The 21625-nt window shown below is 38.1% G+C and overlaps 1 protein-coding gene across 1 annotated transcript in view; it reads right to left on the reverse strand.

The window, feature by feature from the left end:
• Positions 1 to 21625, reverse strand: part of LOC117327627 (putative glutamate synthase [NADPH]) — a 75333-nt gene that overhangs the window by 24812 nt on the left and 28896 nt on the right. The window contains exons 6-15 of the mRNA XM_033884687.1: positions 15358 to 15402; positions 14734 to 14829; positions 7092 to 7228; positions 6480 to 6684; positions 3676 to 3787; positions 3037 to 3191; positions 2036 to 2158; positions 1606 to 1784; positions 883 to 1033; positions 527 to 661 (exon numbers count right to left, since the gene is read on the reverse strand). Of these exons, the coding sequence (XP_033740578.1) occupies positions 527 to 661; positions 883 to 1033; positions 1606 to 1784; positions 2036 to 2158; positions 3037 to 3191; positions 3676 to 3787; positions 6480 to 6684; positions 7092 to 7228; positions 14734 to 14829; positions 15358 to 15402 (1338 nt within the window). The remainder of the gene's footprint in view (positions 1 to 526; positions 662 to 882; positions 1034 to 1605; positions 1785 to 2035; positions 2159 to 3036; positions 3192 to 3675; positions 3788 to 6479; positions 6685 to 7091; positions 7229 to 14733; positions 14830 to 15357; positions 15403 to 21625) is intronic.

A 21625-nucleotide genomic window follows, 5' to 3' on the forward strand; every position in this document is an offset into this window, starting at 1 on the left:
TACTGTAAATGACTTGGACTTCCTGAGTACTTTTCTTTACCTAATTACCTCTTCAGACATATTCACAAAATACATGTACAATATAATGTACGTGATATTGTGATCGCTGAACTAGAAACTATTAGCGCCAGACTCTGCAAGACTACCCATATGGGTAACGAATAGCTTGGTCACCATCCATAGTTGTTATTTTTGTACCAATAATCATAAAGGATTTTAATTTGTAGGTGACTCTCCTTGTGTTACCAATAGTTTGGCAACCATCCACAGTTGTTATTCAAATCTGTAGGTGACTCTCCTTATGTATAATGGGTAAAACATGATTTACAGTAAATATGCATTCTCGAGTTTTACTTAGAAATAAACTCACTTAATTTGTATGTGTTTATTTAGTATTCAATACTTGGTAACATCATAAATGATGCATGGGGGTTTAATTGTGCCTTTAAGAAGGTCACATTAATGCTTTATTTCTCAACAAAACTGTGTAAAAATTAACTATGTCTCAGTCAAAGAGACGTCCTACCTTCCACCCTTTGTAGGTTGTGTGCTTGAGCACCTCCATGTCCTGTAATGACAGGATCGGCTGGTCGAGCCATAGTCGCTTACACTGCTCTGCCGACGGTGCCAGGATGTTGGCTTCTGGGCCTATGGGGCATGCCTGGAAACATGAATCAGCCATATTATATGCTAATAGATAAAAAAGAATCTGCTTCAGATTCAAAAACTACCAATACAGGATCCAGCAGAAATATTCATAAACATTGTATCTTTAATAATTGCAGCTTTGAGCAGTGTTGCTATATTTTGATATAATGTCATGTACGTTATGTAATTTTCATCAAATTAACATTTTAATACATTCTCCACAGAGTAACTTACCAGAGACATGACAATTTTCTCCCTGAAGGGGTCTATGGGTGGGTTGGTGACCTGGGCAAACAGCTGTTTGAAGTAGTCAAAGATGAGAGGACTGTACTGGGACAGACAAGCCAGGGGAGCATCATTTCCCATAGAGCCCAGCGCTTCCTTCCTGTAATGTTATAAGTATCTCCCACTGTTAAATGTTCTCATTGTCTTGATAACAATGATTTAGGGTATAAATTTAGTCTAGACTACAAACAAGCAGTCTGTTAAATGCATTAAGAATATCTTTCTGTGGGAAGGGAGGGTAGAGCTGTCAATTTCCTTATTAACAAAGCATTGCAAATTATAGTCAAGATTAATAAAGTCTTTTCTCATCAGGAACTAATTGAAAATGTAAGAACTTCATTAATTTTCATGACCACTGGGTCTAAAATAAAGTCGTAGGACAAGGATATTTAAATTCTATTTATAGTAACAGAGAACTAATTTTGATCCCATATTATACATACAAAATGTACTTGTGGCAAGGGACTAAAATTGTTTTGTTCACATACCAGAATGATGTATCTAAATTTAAATATGGTTCCTGACAGTCCAGCACATATAACTGAGGGATAGTCTGTTTCAAACTCCATTCTGTATACAATGTAAAATCTTACACAGTGCCATGCTACGACACAAATTCAATGACAGGCCTTGGTTAAATTTGGGTATATTGTAGGAGTCAGCCATACTCACTTTTCCTTGACCATGGGTAACACCAGTAGATTAATGGCCTCCACTGTGTAACCATACAGGGCCAGACGTCTGTCCTTTTCCAGGAAGCCTCCATGACTGTACTTCTCCACCTCCAGCTGAGGCTGGTTCACCGTCTCACTGGGGACATGTGCCTGGCAAAGCTCACTCAGCGATAATGTCTACAAATCAAAGAAAATATTTATTATTTATAAGAGAAATGTTAGGAAAGAAGTATTTTTATGAAATCTATTGAAAGAAGTTTTCTAAGGTTTGTACTGGTCATACTGGGAAAGAACTTATCAAGAAAAAAATTACTTAGCATTGATTACTGTTGACAGAAAAAAACTTTTTCAAACAGCTCATTTTTTCATATTTTTGCTAGGATGGGGTGAATCACAAAATACAAAATTTTGTTAGAAATGTGACCTACTTCTTCAGTCAGCCATTTCTGGTTGGGTCGGAGGGTTGCAATCTGTGCCTTGAGAACGTCATCCTTCAAGAAAATTTTCTGATGTGTGTCGACCAGTAACATCCTACCAGGCTTCAGGCGACCCTACAACACATTATTGTCTCTGGTGAGAAAAGGATTCATCAAACACAAGGTGTCATTATATGTCCTATCAAAGGGATTGTGTCACATGATATTCTTCTCAATGTTGTAAACATTTTGTTATTTAAAAAGTTAAAAAGAATTTACCACATTTTACCTGTGACAACCCTTGTGAATGATGTCTGTGTGAACAATATACCTTTTATATGACAGCTGAATGAGGAACATAGATTCTATATAACAGCTGAATTAGGGACATAGATTCTATATGACATCTGAATGAGGGACATACCTTTTGTATGACATCAGAGTGAGGGACACAGATTCTGTATGACATCTGAATGAGGGACATACCTTCTGTATGACATCTGATTGAGGGACATAACTTCTGTATGACATATGAGTGAGGGACATACCTTTTGTATGACATCTGAGTGAGGGACATACCTTCTGTATGACATATGAGTGAGGGACATACCTTCAGTATGACATCTGAATGAGGGACATACCTTCTGTATGACATCTAAGTGAGGGACATAGATTCTGTATGACATATGAGTGAGGGACATACCTTCTTTATAACATCTGAGTGAGGGACATACCTTCTGTATGACATGTGTGTGAGGGACATACCTTCTGTATGACATATGAGTGAGGGACATACCTTCTGTATGACATATGAGTGAGGGACATACCTTCTGTATGACATCTGAATGAGGGATATACCTTCTGTATGACATGTGTGTGAGGGACATACCTTCTGTATGACATATGAGTGAGGGACATACTTTCTGTATGACATCTGAGTGAGGGACATACCTTCTGTATGACATCTGAGTGAGGGACATACTTTCTGTATGACACATGAGTGAGGGACATACCTTCTGTATGACATCTCCATGAGGAATGTCCACCACCCCCACCTCACTAGCCATGTACATGTGGTTGGATTTGGTGACGTAGAATCGTGAAGGCCGTAAACCATTCCTATCCAATATGGCCCCAATGAATCTTCCATCAGAAAATGTCAGGAGAGCTGAAAACAGAAAAAAAGCTTTTCATTCAGAAATATTAATATCTTATTAATCCCTTTGGAGGATTTACTGAAGGTTTTATTTTTCTTAACAATTTAAAAGTAACTATTGCAGGAATCTCATCCAATTAAGTAATTTCACAAATGATTGTAGTACAAAGTCTGATTAAATGTCTGTTAGGAAATGAAAGTGATGAAAGTTATACAATTGTTAATGACATGAAGAATGTTCTGTGAAAAGATTGGGCAGACATGGGTCAGACTTGAACAAAATCTGAACATTTTTTTTATCAGGAAACAAATTTGTCTGAAATCTAGCTATCACAGAAGGCCAGTTTTTCTATATTGTAAATCCTACTGAAGCTTACATTCCAAATGCTGTTTTTACTTTGCATAAAAATAAAGCAGGCAAACTTGATGAAAATGAAAACTCACTTAGATTTGGTTTAAATTGTATTTGCTCCTATAAAGGATAAAAATCACTGACCTGGTCCATCCCAGGGTTCCATTGCAAATGCGCTCCACCGGTAGAATGCCTTTTTGTCAGCAGACATGGTCTTGTCATTCTGCCAGGCCTCTGGTACCATAGTCATCACCGCCTGAAATAAGCCAATCATAATTATAACAACTCTTGTTATGGAAGCTAGGTTAGTAGTCATGTTCATGAACTTGCACTGCTGGATGCACCCTTATTGTTGACATAATATACAAACATTAATGAAGAATGTTATTTCTGCTTAGTCTATAAAATCATCAAATAAGCAACATAGATTTACTACATGATTTCTTTAAAATATATGCCAGAAGACTACCCCAAAAGAATTGGAATTTTACAAACACTATTAATGACTTACCAATGTTAATAATTTCTTAAGTATTTAAACAAGAGGCCCAATGGGCCTGCATCGCTCACCTGGCTCTACAGCAACTTTGAAGTTGATGAGGTCATTTCTAAAGATACTATGTTGATTACCTCTTTATTCAAATAGCATTGTAAGCTAGTTTTATTCATATTAAACATTTTCTAGTCCTTCATTCCAGCATTCTATTGGCCTAATATCAGGTCTTGGAGGCTATTGGCTATTGCAAATTTCAACCCTGTGACCTTGAATGTAGGTCAAGGTCATTTATTTGAACAAAATTGGTAGGCCTTCACCCCAGAATGCTACAGGCCCAATATCAAGTCCCTGGGCCACTTGGTTATTGAGAAGAAGTCGTTTGAAGATTATAGCCTATTTGACCCATGTGACCTTGAATGAAGGTCAAGGTCATTTATTTGAACAAACTTTGTAGCCCCTCACCCCAGCAAGCTACAGGCCCAATATCAAGTCCGTGGGCCTCTTGGTTATTGAGAAGAAGTCGTTTGAAGATTATAGCCTACTTGACCCCTGTGACCTTGAATGAGGGTCAAGGTCATTTATTTGAACAAACTTTGTAGCCCTTCACCCCAGCATGCTACAGGCCCAATATCAAGTCCCTGGGCCTCTTGGTTATTGAGAAGAAGTCGTTTGAAGATTATAGCCTATTTGATCCATGTGACCTTGAATGAAGGTCAAGGTCATTTATTTGAACAAACTTTGCAGCCCTTCACTCCAGCATGCTACATGCCCAATATCAAGTCCCTGGGTCTCGTGGTTATTGAGAAGAATTCGTTTGAAGATTATAGCCTATTTGACCCATGTGACCTTGAATGAAGGTCAAGGTCATTTATTTGAACAAACTTTGTAGCCCTTCACATTAGCAAGCTACAGGCCCAATATAAAGTCCCTGGGCCTCGTGGTTATTGAGAAGTCGTTTGAAGATTATAGCCTACTTGACCCCTGTGACCTTGAATGAAGGTCAAGGTCATTTATTTGAACAAACTTTGTAGCCCTTCACCCCAGCATGCTACAGGCCCAATATCAAGTCCCTGGGCCTCTTGGTTATTGAGAAGAAGTCGTTTGAAGATTATAGCCTATTTGACCCATGTGACCTTGAATGTAGGTCAAGGTCATTTATTTGAACAAACTTTGTAGCCCTTTACCCCAGCATGCTACAGGCCCAATATCAAGTAACTGGACATTTTGGTTATTGAGAAGAAGTCGTTTGAAGATTATAGCCTATTTGACCCATGTGACCTTGAATGAAGGTCAAGGTCATTTATTTGAACAAACTTTGTAGCCCTTCACAACAGCAAACTAAAGGCCCAATATCAAGTCCCTGGGCCTCTTGGTTATTGAGAAGAAGTTGTTTGAAGATTATAGCCTATTTGACCCATGTGACCTTGAATGAAGGTCAAGGTCATTTATTTGAACAAACTTTGCAGCCCTTCACTCCAGCATGCTACAGGCCCAATATCAAGTCCCTGGGCCTCTTGGTTATTGAGAAGAAGTCGTTTGAAGATTATAGCCTACTTGACCCCTGTGACCTTGAATGAAGGTCAAGTTCATTTATTTGAACAAACCTTGTAGCCCTTCACCCCAGCATGCTACAGGCCCAATATCAAGTCCCTGGGCCTCGTGGTTATTGAGAAGAAGTCGTTTGAAGATTATAGGCTATTTGACCCATGTGACCTTGAATGAAGGTCAAGGTCATTTATTTGAACAAACTTTGTAGCCCTTCACCCCAGCAAGCTACAGGCCCAATATCAAGTCCGTGGGCCTCTTGGTTATTGAGAAGAAGTCGTTTGAAGATTATAGCCTAGTTGACCCCTGTGACCTTGAATGAAGGTCAAGGTCATTTATTTGAACAAACTTTGTAGCCCTTCACCCCAGCAAGCTACAGGCCCAATATCAAGTCCGTGGGCCTCTTGGTTATTGAGAAGAAGTCGTTTGAAGATTATAGCCTAGTTGACCCCTGTGACCTTGAATGAAGGTCAAGGTCATTTATTTGAACAAACTTTGTAGCCCTTCACCCCAGCATGCTACAGGCCCAATATCAAGTCCCTGGGCCTCTTGGTTATTGAGAAGAAGTTGTTTAAATGAAAAAGTTGACGCCGGACGGCCGGACGGACGGACGGACGACGGACGCCGCACCATGGCATAAGCTCACTTGCCCTTCGGGCAGGTGAGCTAAAAACAGCTTTAACATTATCTTAATGAAGATTTTTTTTTTAAATCCAGGAAAATCAATTTTTCTTTTAGATACCCATAAAAACGTCCTTTTTTATAGATATACATAATTGTAAAGCAAACAAATATGCCTAAGGTTTCCTTAAAAATTTGTCATGGTTATGTTTTATTTCATTTGTATTCAAAGAACCAAAGTCCTGTTTGAAAACAAAACAAAGAATTAACATTTGCACAGCCTTACCTCCGGAAGTTGGCGTCCACCCGCCATACAAAGGAACTCTAATACATTGTCTACACAGCCGGAGTCTGACATGCCTTCCTCCACAACAGGGTACAGGTCATGTAGCTTGTCCCTATACACATCGCTATTCATCACACCCTCCCGGGCACGCATCAGATTGTTGTTCCCTCTTAGGGTGTTGATCTCACCATTGTGGGCCAGGTATCTTTACGTTAAGGACAAGGTCAAATATCTTCATTTCATTTTTCAACAATGGCAAGAACTTCCCAGATCTAGCCGGTAAGCTAATAGATTTAACTAAGATACAATGACCCTTTTCAACAATTTTTGACAAAACTTTGTTAAAACTCATTATTTGAGTATTACAGTGTATATATATATATATATATATCAGGATTTTTTTTAAATTCTATTTTATTATTATCGTTTTTTTGGTTTTTTTTCTTTCCTACTTTGTTTTTCTTTCGTCTGAAAGCTAGCTATAAGAAATTATTTTTTGTGTGTGAAATATAATAGAATGCACATAATTATTGTATTAATAAAAGCCTGTTACTTTGAAATACATTATGCAATTCATTAAAATCACAAAATAGTAGGGATTGTCTCCCCTACCTCTGAGGGTGTGCTCTCTCCCAACTAGGAAATGTGTTGGTGGAAAATCGACTGTGGATAAGAGCAATGTGTGTTTCAAAATCTGGGTCTTCTAAATCCTTGAAGTAGGTCCACAGCTGTGAAGTAGTGAACTGACCCTGCAAATGTAATAGTTTTCAAATGAATATATATGATAATTAACTGATAATTATGCTGATTGATGCATGTTTATCAGGAATATCATGCCATTCATGGATCTAATGTGTACAGAATTACATTATACTCCTCAAGCATGCATACTATTAAATATAAAAGGGAAAATTAAGGTTTTTTTCCTAAACTTTCTGCCCATAATAATATACAAGCATGCTGACCTTACACTTTTGACTGTCTATTTAATTCGCTAAAAGACATACATGAACATGTGTCACTTGGAACACTAGAATAATTATCAAAGCCATGGCAGTCAACTGCTGCAGAACTGACCTAAATACATTATGTAAGAAGATTAACCTGTAGCTTTAATCATGCATGTCATTTTTATATCCTTATGAAAAGCAGCATCTGAATATACACATAAATATATATATTTTTTTATTTGCAATATCAGGTATAGGAAACAGCTTATGTGAGAATGTTATTCTATCTTGGACAGTGAAAAGCCTACCATTATAAATTCTATTTCTGATATGTAGGAATGTTATTCTGTCTTTGACCGTGACAGGGAATAGCCTACCATTACATATTCTATTTCTGATATGTAGGAATGTTATTCTGTCTTGGATAGGGAATAGCCTACCATTATATATTCTATTTCTGATATGTAGGAATGTTATTCTGTCTTGGATAGGGAATAGCCTACCATTATATATTCTATTTCTGATATGTAGGAATGTTATTCTGTCTTGGATAGGGAATAGCGTACCATTATATATTCTATTTCTGATATGTAGGAATGTTATTCTATCTTCGACAGAGAATAGCTTACCATTATATATTCTATTTCTGATCTTGTTTACTTGTGAATCTGTCCTTGCTCTACGAAGTCACCCATGATTTATTACTCTTAATATTTTTAAATATTAAAAGATGTAAGAAATGTTAAACTTGATCTGATATAATACACCTGGCTAACATATACAGGTATGTTGGAATGTAATTAATTCTCTTTTTGTCTGGTTATGACGTACATACTGATAAAACCTCAGACTTTAACTTAGGAAAAACATCATATTTCTAAATAATCCTAGATGAAACACATGTTACTTCTAACTACACTTGTCACAAGTTTGACAATTTTTTATGTTACTTTAGAAAATACTCTGAATATCCAAGAAAACTGTTCATCGATATGAAACAAATTTTAGTTATCTTGCAATTTTTAAAACTTACTGAATTTCTCTAACAATAATTTCTGCTTTTAATTTTGACCTTATTATGTTATGTAAAAAGATGTTGCCACTCTAAATAATCTGAGCTCAATTTAAAGGCATAGTTCAAAAGGATCTTGTCAGCAGCTTAATGACAAGGGCCCAATGGGCCCAAATCGCTCACCTGCAATGCAGTGATCTTTTCATATATGGATCCTGCAGTTATTTGAAAGCATGCTACAGGACCAATATAATGTCTCTCTGCACTTTGGCTTTTCACTAAAAGTCATTTAAAGATTTAAGCATACTTGATCGACGTGACCTTGAATGAAGGTCAAGGTCATTCATTTGAACAAACTTGGTAGCCCTTCACCCCAGCATGCTACAGACCCAATATCAACTCCCTGGGACTCTTGGTTATTGAGAAGAAGTTGTTTAAAGATTTTAGCCTTTTTGACCCCTGTGACCTTGAATGAAGGTCAAGGTCATTCATTTGAACAAACTTGGTAGCCCTTTACCCCAGCATGCTACAGACCCAATATCAACTCTCTGGGACTCTTGGTTATTGAGTAGAAGTCGTTTAAAGATTTAAGCCTTTTTGACTCCTGTGACCTTGAATGAAAGTCAAGGTCATTCATTTGAACAAACTTGGTAGCCCTTCACCCCAGCATGCTACAGGCCAAATATTAGGTCTCTGGGACTCTTGGTTATTGAGAAGAAGTCGTTTAAAGATTTTAGCCTTTTTGACTCCTGTGACCTTGAATGAAAGTCAAGGTCATTCATTTGAACAAACTTGGTAGCTCTTTACCCCAGCATGCTACAGGCCAAATATTAGGTCTCTGGGACTGTTGGTTATCGAGAAGAAGTCGTTTAAAGATTTTAGCCTTTTTGACTCCTGTGACCTTGAATGAAAGTCAAGGTCATTCATTTGAACAAACTTGGTAGCTCTTTACCCCAGCATGCTACAGGCCAAATATTAGGTCTCTGGGACTGTTGGTTATCGAGAAGAAGTCGTTTAAAGATTTTAGCCTTTTTGGCCCCTGTGACCTTGAATGAAGGTCAAGGCCATTCATTTGAACAAACTAGGTAGCCCTTCATCCCAGCATGCTACAGACCCAATATCAACTCCCTGGGACTGTTGGTTATTGAGAAGAAGTCGTTTGAAGATTTTAGCCTTTTTGACCCCTGTGACCTTGAATGAAGGTCAAGGTCATTCATTTGAACAAACTTGGTAGCCCTTCACCCCAGCATGCTACAGGCCAAATATTAGGTCTCTGGGACTCTTGGTTATTGAGAAGAAGTCGTTTAAAGATTTTAGCCTTTTTGACTCCTGTGACCTTGAATGAAAGTCAAGGTCATTCATTTGAACAAACTTGGTAGCCCTTCACCCCAGCATGCTACAGACCCAATATCAACTCCCTGGGACTCTTGGTTATTGAGAAGAAGTTGTTTAAAGATTTTAGCCTTTTAGACCCCTGTGACCTTGAATGAAGGTCAAGGTCATTCATTTGAACAAAATTGGTAGCCCTTTACCGCAGCATGCTACAGACCCAATATCAACTCCCTGAGACTCTTGGTTATTGAGAAGAAGTCGTTTAAAGATTTTAGCCTTTTTGACTCCTGTGACCTTGAATGACGGTCAAGATCATTCATTTGAACAAACTTGGTAGCCCTTCACCCGAGCATGCTACAGACCCAATATCAACTCCCTGGGACTCTTGGTTATTGAGAAGAAGTCGTTTAAAGATTTTAGCCTTTTTGACTCCTGTGACCTTGAATGAAAGTCAAGGTCATTCATTTGAACAAACTTGGGAGCCCTTCACCCCAGCATGCTACAGACCCAATATCAAGTCCTTGGGACTCTTGGTTATTGAGAAGAAGTCGTTTAAAGATTTTAGCCTTTTTGACTCCTGTGACCTTGAATGACGGTCAAGGTCATTCATTTGAACAAACTTGGTAGCCCTTCACCCGAGCATGCTACAGACCCAATATCAACTCCCTGGGACTCTTGGTTATTGAGAAGAAGTCGTTTAAAGATTTTAGCCTTTTTGACTCCTGTGACCTTGAATGAAAGTCAAGGTCATTCATTTGAACAAACTTGGGAGCCCTTCACCCCAGCATGCTACAGACCCAATATCAAGTCCTTGGGACTCTTGGTTATTGAGAAGAAGTCGTTTAAAGATTTTAGCCTTTTTGACTCCTGTGACCTTGAATGACGGTCAAGGTCATTCATTTGAACAAACTTGGTAGCCCTTCACCCGAGCATGCTACAGACCCAATATCAACTCCCTGGGACTCTTGGTTATTGAGAAGAAGTCGTTTAAAGATTTTAGCCTTTTTGACTCCTGTGACCTTGAATGAAAGTCAAGGTCATTCATTTGAACAAACTTGGGAGCCCTTCACCCCAGCATGCTACAGACCCAATATCAAGTCCTTGGGACTCTTGGTTATTGAGAAGAAGTCGTTTAAAGATTTTAGCCTTTTTGACTCCTGTGACCTTGAATGAAGGTCAAGGTCATTCATTTGAACAAACTTGGTAGCCCTTTGCCCCAGCATGCTACAGACCCAATATCAAGTCCCTGGGTCTTTTGGCTATTTAGAAGAAGTCGTCTAATTTTTTTTTAGCCTTTTTGACTCCTGTGACCTTGAATGAAAGTCAAGGTCATTCATTTGAACAAACTTGGTAGCCCTTTACCCCAGCATGCTACAGACCCAATATCAACTCCCTGGGACTGTTGGTTGTTGAGAAGAAGTCGTTTGAAGATTTTAGCCTTTTTGACTCCTGTGACCTTGAATGAAGGTCAAGGTCATTCATTTGAACAAACTTGGTAGCCCTTCACCCCAGCATGCTACAGGCCCAATATTAGGTCTCTAGGCCTTTTGGTTATTGAGAAGAAGTTGCTTTAATGGAAAGTTGACGCCGGACGGACGGCCGGACGGACGGACGGCCGGACGGACGACGGACGGACGACGGACGCCGCGCCACGGCATAAGCTCACTTGCCCTTCGGGCAGGTGAGCTAATAACATCTGTCTTAACAAGGTTATATAGCACATAAACAATTCTATTTATGTACGAAATTGGTAGCAATTTACTGAGACTCAAAGATTATACTGATATATAAAATTAGGTTACCTTGAATTCCATACCAACTATTACACATCAGTAATGTTTGACAGCTTTAATGTCACGTAAACGACTGCTAAAAGAGATCCAGAGGGCCTGCATTGCTCACCTACATTAAGACCCCAACTTAATCAATATTCTTTAACTTAGGACATTTAGCTTAAAAGTTTCCATAGGAAAGCATTACAGAATTTAGGGAATTCATAGAAACAGGAAAATAAAATATTTAACAGGAAAATAACATATCAAGCATGCTGGGTATTGCTAAAGCAATACATTTCCCCTACCCGTCCCTGCTATATAGATAGCAAATACAACCTTCACCCCAAAACCCTAAAATGTGATTTTGATAAAATACCAACTTTCAAAAACATGTCTTGAAGCATGGCTGAGAAAAAACAGAGTGGACGGACTAACAGATGGGCAACGAGACAGATGGGAAAGAAACCTATAGTTATAATCTCCCAGGTAATACCAGTAGAGGACTAACAATAAAACTTGTATACAGAAGTGGCGCAATACTCAATCTGATTTCATACATGTTTTAGAATATTGATCCACTGAGTTTAAACTAATTAATGAAAGTGCCTATATGTACTCAATAATACACATGAACCTGCCTCTGTCAGCACAATATATAGCATGATCGTATTTGTTTAGATGAGAGGGATGTAAATAGCTCTCCTCAGCATAATTAGTTTTGAGGTAATATTTTATTGATAAATTGGTTCAGATTTGATTTGCCATGATACCAGTAAATGTTTAATGAAATCACTGTCAGTATACTGTACATAGCTGCTGGGTGCTGTGTAGTCTGAACCGGAACAGCTGTGTGAGCTTAAAGAAGCTTACACTGATTTTTACTCTTCTTAAAATTTACATAAAATCTTGTCGTTTTTGCGCAAGGGGTGAACTTCACAATGTGCATGTGCCGTTCAATTATTCAATTAATTTTTTTATTAATCTGTTACATGATGTATATAGTATAATGTACACTAGTTTATTTTGCTTTAAGCTAACCACAAACTTTCAGTGGTGAAGGGCGCCCTGTAAAGGATTGTTGGGAAGTGTACCTGTATGTTGTAATTGTGAGGCTAGTGTAGCCCAACAAACTGCCTTTTCTGACATTACTTCTCCACGTGAACACTGTAAAAGGTCTCATTTCATTCAAGGTCATGTCGGAGGTTTAGCAGTCATAAATATCACTCATTTCTTTTACTGCTTTGTTCTTACTCAGAATGTGTTTTTAACATTGAATCCACATACTGTGGTCATCCCACAGTAGTAAAAAGTTAAGTGTTATTGATATATTAATTTTTTTTTAAGAGTTAAACTAATTTTTTTTAATAATATGGTAATTTATCAAACAAAGTTAAAAAAAAAAAAAAAATCTGTTCCTACCAATGAAATTACATGAGCTCAATCTGCTAAATCATCACACATTTATTATCCCAAACATTTTTGTCAGAAATGAGGGATTAGATTGGAGTTTCTATAGTGGGACTTGGTGCGTCTGCAGATAACACAAAACATGTAAAGTGGGACCTGTCTATGGGGCCCTGATGGGGAGCAGTTTGGGTGACATGTGGGGCCCTGATGGGGAGCAGTTTGGGTGACATGTGGGGCCCTGATGGGGAGCAGTTTGGGTGACATGTGGGGCCCTGATGGGGAGCAGTTTGGGTGAGATATGGGGCCCTGATGAGGAGCAGTTTGGGTGACATGTGGGGCCCTGATGGGGAGCAGTTTGGGTGACATGTGGGGCCCTGATGGGGAGTAGTTTGGGTGAGATATGGGGCCCTGATGAGGAGCAGTTTGGGTGACATGTGGGGCCCTGATGGGGAGCAGTTTGGGTGACATGTGGGGCCCTGATGGGGAGTAGTTTGGGTGAGATATGGGGCCCTGATGGGGAGCAGTTTGGGTGAGATATGGGGCCCTGATGAGGAGCAGTTTGGGTGAGATATGGGGCCCTGATGGGGAGCAGTTTGGGTGAGATATGGGGCCCTGATGGGGAGCAGTTTGGGTGAGATATGGGGCCCTGATGAGGAGCAGTTTGGGTGACATGTGGGGCCCTGATGGGGAGTAGTTTGGGTGACATGTGGGGCCCTGATGGGGAGCAGTTTGGGTGAGATGTGGGGCCCTGATGGGGAGCAGTTTGGGTGAGATGTGGGGCCCTGATGGGAGCAGTTTGGTTGATGTGTGGGGCCCTGATGGGGAAGAGTTTGGGTGATGTGTGGGGCCTTGATGGGGAAAAGTTTAGGGTGATTTGTAGGGCCTTGATGGGGAGGAGTTTGGAGTGATTGGTGGGGCCCTGGTGGGGAGGAGTTTGTGGTGATTTGTAGGGCCTTGATGGGGAGGAGTTTTGGGTGATTGATGGGGCCCTGATGGGGAGGAGTTTGTGGTGATTTGTTGGGCCCTGATGGGGAGGAGTTTGGGGTGATTTGTGGGGCCCTGATGGGGAGGAGTTTGGGGTGATTTGTGGGGCCCTGATGGGGAGGAGTTTGGGGTGATTTGTGGGGCCCTGATGGGAGCAGTTTGAGTGATGTGTGGGGCCTTGATGGGGAAGAGTTTGGAGTGATTTGTGGGGCCCTGATGGGGAGGAGTTGGGGTGATTTGTGGGGCCCTGATGGGGAGGAGTTGGGGTGATTTGTGGGGCCCTGATGGGGAGGAGTTGGGGTGATTTGTAGGGCCTTGATGGGGAAGAGTTTGGAGTGATTGGTGGGGCCCTGATGGGGAGGAGTTTGTGGTGATTTGTTGGGCCCTGATAGAGAGGAGTTTGGGGTGATTTGTGGGGCCCTGATGAGGAGGAGTTGGGGTGATTTGTGGTTCCCTGGTGGGGAGGAGTTTGGGGTGATTTGTGGGGCCCTGGTGGGGAGGAGTTTGGGGTGATTTGTGGGGCCCTGGTGGGGAGGAGTTTGGGGTGATTTGTGGGGCCCTGATGGGGAGGAGTTGGGGTGATTTGTGGGTCCCTGGTGGGGAGGAGTTTTGGGTGATTTCGGGGTCCTGATGGGGAGGAGTTTGGGGTGATTTGTGGGGCCCTGTTGGGGAGGAGTTTGGGGTGATTTGTGGGGCCCTGTTGGAGAGGAGTTTTGGGTGTTTTGTGGGGCCCTGATGGGAAGAAGTTTGGGCTGTGTTGGTTAATATATATACCACAGAGTACGTATCCTAACCTTGTACACGATTGTGTCTGTTGACAGCGTACAGATGAAATATCTCAAGTCCTGCTCAGGAATGTGATGGGAGCTGTACTTTCTCAGTAAATACACCTGTTAAATACACATATATTTTAAATTTTATTGAGCCTGAAAATAACTAGATTTTACAATAACTTAAGAAATATACTCAGCTTTAAATTTATTCAGATGTAGGGCCTATCCAAAAATTTGCTTTGTATGTTTTTACAAATGGATAATCACATACAAAATAGAAACATGGAAAGTTGTCTCAAAATATGATTAAGTGTGATTTGGAAATATTATTGGAGGCTCTCCATTCATTATACCAGCTTACATTTTAAAGTATCTTTTTGATTTAACAACAATGGATATTAAATCAATTCATATTTTATGATAAGATGTCATCTACAAATGTCTTCATTAAGGATGGTCCGATATTTGGCAAATATTTAGACATTCTAATGGAATAACTCTAAAGAACAATTAATAACTGGTAATTTTTTGAGAAAATTATCATAACTTCATTATACAAGCTTTTTTCAAATTGTAATTACCTATACCTATAATAATCAAAAGTATTATATATCCTTTACTTGCCGCAGAATCAATATGACTTACCTGACGTTTGAACTCTTCAGCATCATCACTTCCAGTCACAAAAACCTAAGGAAGAAGAAAATTCAACTCATTCACCATACCTACAGAGGCAACAGAACATCTTAAACCATCTTAATACCGATAATCCAGAAAAAAAAAAAATCTCAATTCAACCAACTCTTATTTTCAAATATAAATCATCATGACTCTGGTTCCTTTTGATCATTTTGCTTCTTTGAGCTTTTCCATAATTTCCTTCTCGTTTTATGATAAAGACTTGATGATATGATTGACAGGCGTATATAAACAAATGATTTATAATACATTTTATTGGTTTCTGCTGTGAAGTTCAAAGCAAATATTATTGGGAACAAGTTTTAATATCAACCATTGATTTAGGTTCTAGTTACCTGTTCCTGTTACATACGATCTTACACAAAACATAGCCATTATACAAAAAAATCTTATAATCAAAGAAATTTATAGTTCATTTAATTTCAAAACATAAAGCAGTAGTTTAACATAAAATATCTATCAAACCAACTTAAAGATTTAGTTGATATTACCATGACAACTTCACAACTAAGTGATGTTTAATGGACAAACAGGTTTTTAAGGAGAAATATAATCTATGTTTATGATGACAGGCCCTGTTTTTTTGTTGTTTGACATTTCACAAGGATTTAAGGAAACAATTCTCAGTTAAGAAACTAAATTCCTTATATGCTGTTATGATTTCCTTTAGAAAATGTACAGTTAAGGGATTTTCTTTAATTGAGAAACTGTATTGATGAAAGAGGGAGCAGATCTTTATTGACACAGACCCCAACATGACGTCACCCGGTCATCAGAACACTACTGGTAAGTTGTTATTCACCTATCAATTCATGATAAACAACCTCAAATTTATATTAAAATAGCCCTCTTTGATGGTGTTATTACATTAATATGTGTAGCTATAAAAGGAGATTTCACTTAATATGATCATGATCAGTACACCATACAAGAGTATCAAGAAGCATATAAGAGACTCATCAGGGTTACAATCCAGATGTGTGGTTATACATTATCATGGTGTGCAAATAACATGTGTCAAAATGGAACAAAAGAATACTTATTCAACAATGCATTACTGAAAATGAAACAAAAGATATCTAAAAGGTCAAACAGTCCAGGGCTAATTAACAATAAATTAGTTATTGGCCAAATATAGGGATTTATGCTTGAAAAAGGTGTTCTTTTAGAAAATGCAAGATGTGATTTGAATGTTTTTACAAATGAAATGTATGATGTACGTCCTGTGAACATCAATACTAATAAATGTGTAGCATTTTATATGATGTCAAAGTTTTTGAATATTGCATGAAGTAGATACGAGGGCTGATTGATATGTTGTGAGCCTCATATTGAAGGATTTTAATTTTGCCATAATGACATAATGTATCATTTTTCAATATAATCCCCTACAGTATCTATACACTTTTGCCAACAGTGTTTAAGGGCCTCAATGCCACTTTAATAGAACTCCTTTTCTTGGCTGTTCAGAAAGGCATCTACTACATGTATCACCAGACTGAAAGTGGGTGCTTGAAATAGCTGTTTTCAGTTTTGGAAATCAATGAAAGTCCAACGGAGCGAGATGAGGTGAATAAGGCTGATGCTCAATCAATTTAAAGCCACATTCGTGAACCAGTCAGCTATGGCAATGACAGACTTGTGAACAGGAGAATTATCCTGGTGGAATAACACACCTTTAGTGAGCTTTCAGCGGTGCTTAAGTTCAATATTTTCCTGTAACTGCCTCAGAAGTGAAACATAGTATGTGCCATTGATTGTTTGTCCCTTTTGCAGATACTCTATCTGCATCCCAGAAAACCGAGGCCATAACCTTCCCAGCTGATGGAACAGTCTTTGCCTTCTATGGCGGAGAGAGCAAGCTTAAGGGTGCTTTGATTATTTCGGTTGCTGTTTGGCTTCTGGGATAAAATGATGGACCCATGTTTCATCCATAGTGACAAATCTCAGATGAAAGGATCTTCCTCAAAGAGATTAAAATTAGTATGCGATAATGTGCGCCTGGTGTGCTTCTGATCAACTGATAGAAGTCTTGGTACCCATCAGGCCTAAAGCTTTCTCATTGCAAAATCCTCAGTCAGAATTGAATGTACTCTTTCCTGTGAAATGCCAAATCTACTGGCTATACATCTTTCTGTGACTCGTCTGTCAGTCATAACATTATCATGAACTTGACAGGCCTTCCAGAGGGTGGGGGGACATCCTTAAGGCTCTGATCTGTCGCGATCGGCCGTGCTTAAATTTAACAGCTACCTTTTCACTGTAGCATATGAAGGGGCATCTTTCCCTAGTGTTGCTATCATAAAGGTGTGAAACCTTTTATATGCAAATACAAATGTATTGGATCACTGTTCTTTCACCAATTTTGTCCATTTTGCAAAAGCTGCTTGTAATTGTCTTGTTTACTTTAGAGTTCTACCTCGACGATATCAACTAACCAAATGAGACCAGTCCTAGGATACACGGTCTTATATAGTCAGAGAATAGTAGGACTTAACAAGGATGGATAGTATTGCAACAGCAATACAAAGTCCCCTGCCTGACCCAGGAGTGCAACTATTTATTTCCCATTTTTTAAACTACGTGTTATACTGATCACGTATACCAAGTTTCGTTAAAATCGGAGTAGTACTTTAGGATTGTCCAGACACGCCTTAACCAATGAGAAGCTGGCGGCCATTTTGAAAAATGTTTTTTTCGAAAAGAAAAATTGGGATGCACAACTACATGTTATACTGATCATGAATACCAAGTTTCGTTAAAATCGGAGCAGTACTTTAGGAGAAGTTGTCCGGACAAGTCTCAACCAATGAGAAGTCGGCGGCAATTTAAAAAAAATAAATTTTTGAAGAAAAAAATGTGGGATGCACAACTACATGTTATACTGATCATGTATACCAAGTTTCGTTAAAATCGGAGCAGTACTTTAGGAGGAGTTGTCCGGACAAGTCTCAACCAATGAGAAGTCGGCGGCCATTTTGAAAATTGGTTTTTCGAAAAAAAAAAATGTGGGATGCACAACTACATGTTATACTGATCATGAATACTAAGTTTCGTTAAAATCGGAGTAGTACTTTAGGAAGAGTTGTCCGGACAAGTCTCAACCAATGAGAAGTCAGCGGCCATTTTGAAAATTGTTTTTTTCGGAAAAAAAAAGTGGGATGCACAACTACATGTTATACTGATCATGTATACCAAGTTTCAACGGTTGCGTGACAGACAGACAGACGGACGGACGGACGGACGGAGGGTAAACCTATAGTCCCCCCGTTTTTTTAAATGGCAGGGGACTAAAAAGAACATCCTTGAGTACCTCCTTGCTCACAACATATCAATCATCCCTCGTAAGTACATAATTTGTATTTTCAAAATTTCAAACCTAAAAAAAGAATGAAATTAAGGATTGTCAATTCAAAGCAAATATGTACCTTTAATGTAACTGTAATTTTAAGACATACCCAACATGCATTTTTTGTGTACCAAAATTTGCAATTTCAAACATTATTTTGAATTGTAAAGTTTTGTTTCAAGAACATTTAACTGGGTATATATAATATACCTGGTATGTAACAGGAACAGGATGTTATTGATTGAACGAGTTAACGAAACACATTCCTCAAATATTCTTCCATTGAAAAAAAAAATACAAAAACAAAATCCAGCAGCACCTGAGAAATTGCACATAATTTAAATATTCTGCAATTCAAATTGTACATGTATCACAGAAAAAATCAAATAAATTACCACAAAGTAATGTATTCAATGTTTTAAAAATTCAAATATGATATATGAAAGATATTGATGTTAAGTTTTTTTTGACAGCTATATGTAAGTGTTTCCGGATCACTTATTTAAACCAACAGTTATGGTTTTAAATTCATTGAAATAGTTCGTGGTTATGTTTTTTTCAAATGTATTAAACCAATGTAACAGTTGTACAATTTAATCTACAATGTACATTTACATGCAGTTTAGATAAATTACAGGTACAATTTTTCACTTTCAAGAAACCCAAATTTCAACACATTTATTTAATTTTAAAAACATGAACATCAATGTTATTTTCATTTTTTGTTTTTTATCCCCTTTGCTATGAACTTCACAGAAACAGAAAATTGTCTGAAATATTCACTGAGTCTCTCCAACATAAAGATCTTGATGAAGTCAATACTTGCTGTATTAGACAAACCTATTTACAGAACATTTCAGTCACGTGACTTTCAAGGGCAGGTAGAGGTGATCTAATCACATGATTGAGAATTATGGGCCGCCTCGGGGTCGGAAATTTCATCTCTCCCCGACTGCAGACCTTTCAATCATAAAAGGTTCGAAGCATCTCTGGAAAATATGTGAAATCCTCCAGGAAAAGTGCTGGCGTATTCGCCATAGCAACAAAAACACACACGCACACTGGTACAAAAAATTCGGAAAAATCATGTAAATTAACATTCTGGGTAGAAGATTTCAAATGCAAAATTGGGATTTATTCAAAATCGTCACTGCAGCTTAATACAAACAGATGGTAACATCATGACACTGTTCATCACAATCATTTAAGTACATATTAAGTTATGATCACTTTACTATGTGAGACTTAATTATCACCATTTTGACCACAGATGTGGATGTGTTACCTACATGTTTGTAGCCTGAGCCAGTAGTGACTGTGCATACAAAGGCATGGATGCACTTTCCTTTAAGAAATACCCTAAGATGTTGATATTGAATTTTCTGATCTAGCTTTAATGATATGTTTCAATGGAAATGAAAGCACTTTAGGTGAAAAATCCAAAATCAGAAAAAATGAATTGTAGATACATTGATATTTTCTATTAATAGTAACAGTGACCTGCATGTCATCCTATATAAGCATTTTTAATAAGGAAACTCTGTGAGGATTGAGTTAATGCATGAAAACAATGTTCGATTTGTTGTTATGGCGACCTTATAACCCCTGACCTTCAAGCCTAAAATGCAAAACAAGGACTGGAGCATGTGGATGAAGAAGGGCTGTATGAAGTTTTCCTTTGATAAGCCTAAAGGTATGTTGAGCTATGGAAACTGATTTTCTATTCATAGCAACAAGTCTGTGACCTTGACCTTTGACCTTTAGACATGAAAAATAACCCATCTCAGTATGGATGGACTGTATGAACTTAATTTCAAGTGAGAACATTAAAAAATGACCTAAAAACTGAAAAGTGGACAGCTATACCGTGATATATATAGATTAAAATAAATGAACTTCATACTATATATTTGCACACACCCACACACAAACATTCTGAATCACCACATTCAGTTTTAGGTAAATATAAACAGAATTTATTACATTACATCTGTTTGATGAAATATGTTTGTGATATTCAATACTAAGATTGAATACCAGTAGTGTTGAAATAAGGTCAGAGCATAAAAACAGCAATGAATAGTAAAATAAAATAGCAACATGTAGCATTAGCACTACCATAATATACCAGGCATATTTTAGTGTAATGTGTATATAAGTGCACTGTATATATTTGGTAAACATGTTTACAGACTTCAATGTCCAGTTTAGGCATAACGATATGTTAACATATACCGGGTACATATATCTTTAATAGTGTAGGCTATAGCTAATGTACACACATCTATTTCAGCATCCTCTATGTATGTATGTAGTTCATTGTACTGAATTTATATAAGTTATTATAAACTGCTGTATATATTTGGTAAACACATATCTATTGTAACTGTATACGGTATATGTAATCTGTATTTTGTACACACACACACATATATATAGGCTACTTGTTACAAGCATGTCAAAGCAAAGCATATCAGATTAATAATAATATATTTATCTTTTTGAAGTAAAAACTGTTTACTTAATAATTACTGCACTATAAAGAGTTGTCTGAAGCTACATATTTATTTGTGTATTGCTTTGGTGTGGAGAGTAGACAAATCGTATCACATGTAACATCTGAATAATCCAATGATATCACATGTAACATCTGGAGAAACCAATGGTATCACATGTAACATCTGGAGAAACCAATGGTATCACATGTTACATCTCAAAAGACCATTGGTGTCACATGTAACACCTGAGGATCACATGTAACATTTGAAATAACCAATGGTATAGCATAATTATGTAACATTTGAAGAGACCAATAGTATCACATGTTACATCTGATGAGACCAATGGTACCACATGTTACATCTG

This window comes from Pecten maximus, chromosome 5, assembly GCF_902652985.1.
Source record: "Pecten maximus chromosome 5, xPecMax1.1, whole genome shotgun sequence".
Taxonomy (NCBI): domain Eukaryota; kingdom Metazoa; phylum Mollusca; class Bivalvia; order Pectinida; family Pectinidae; genus Pecten; species Pecten maximus.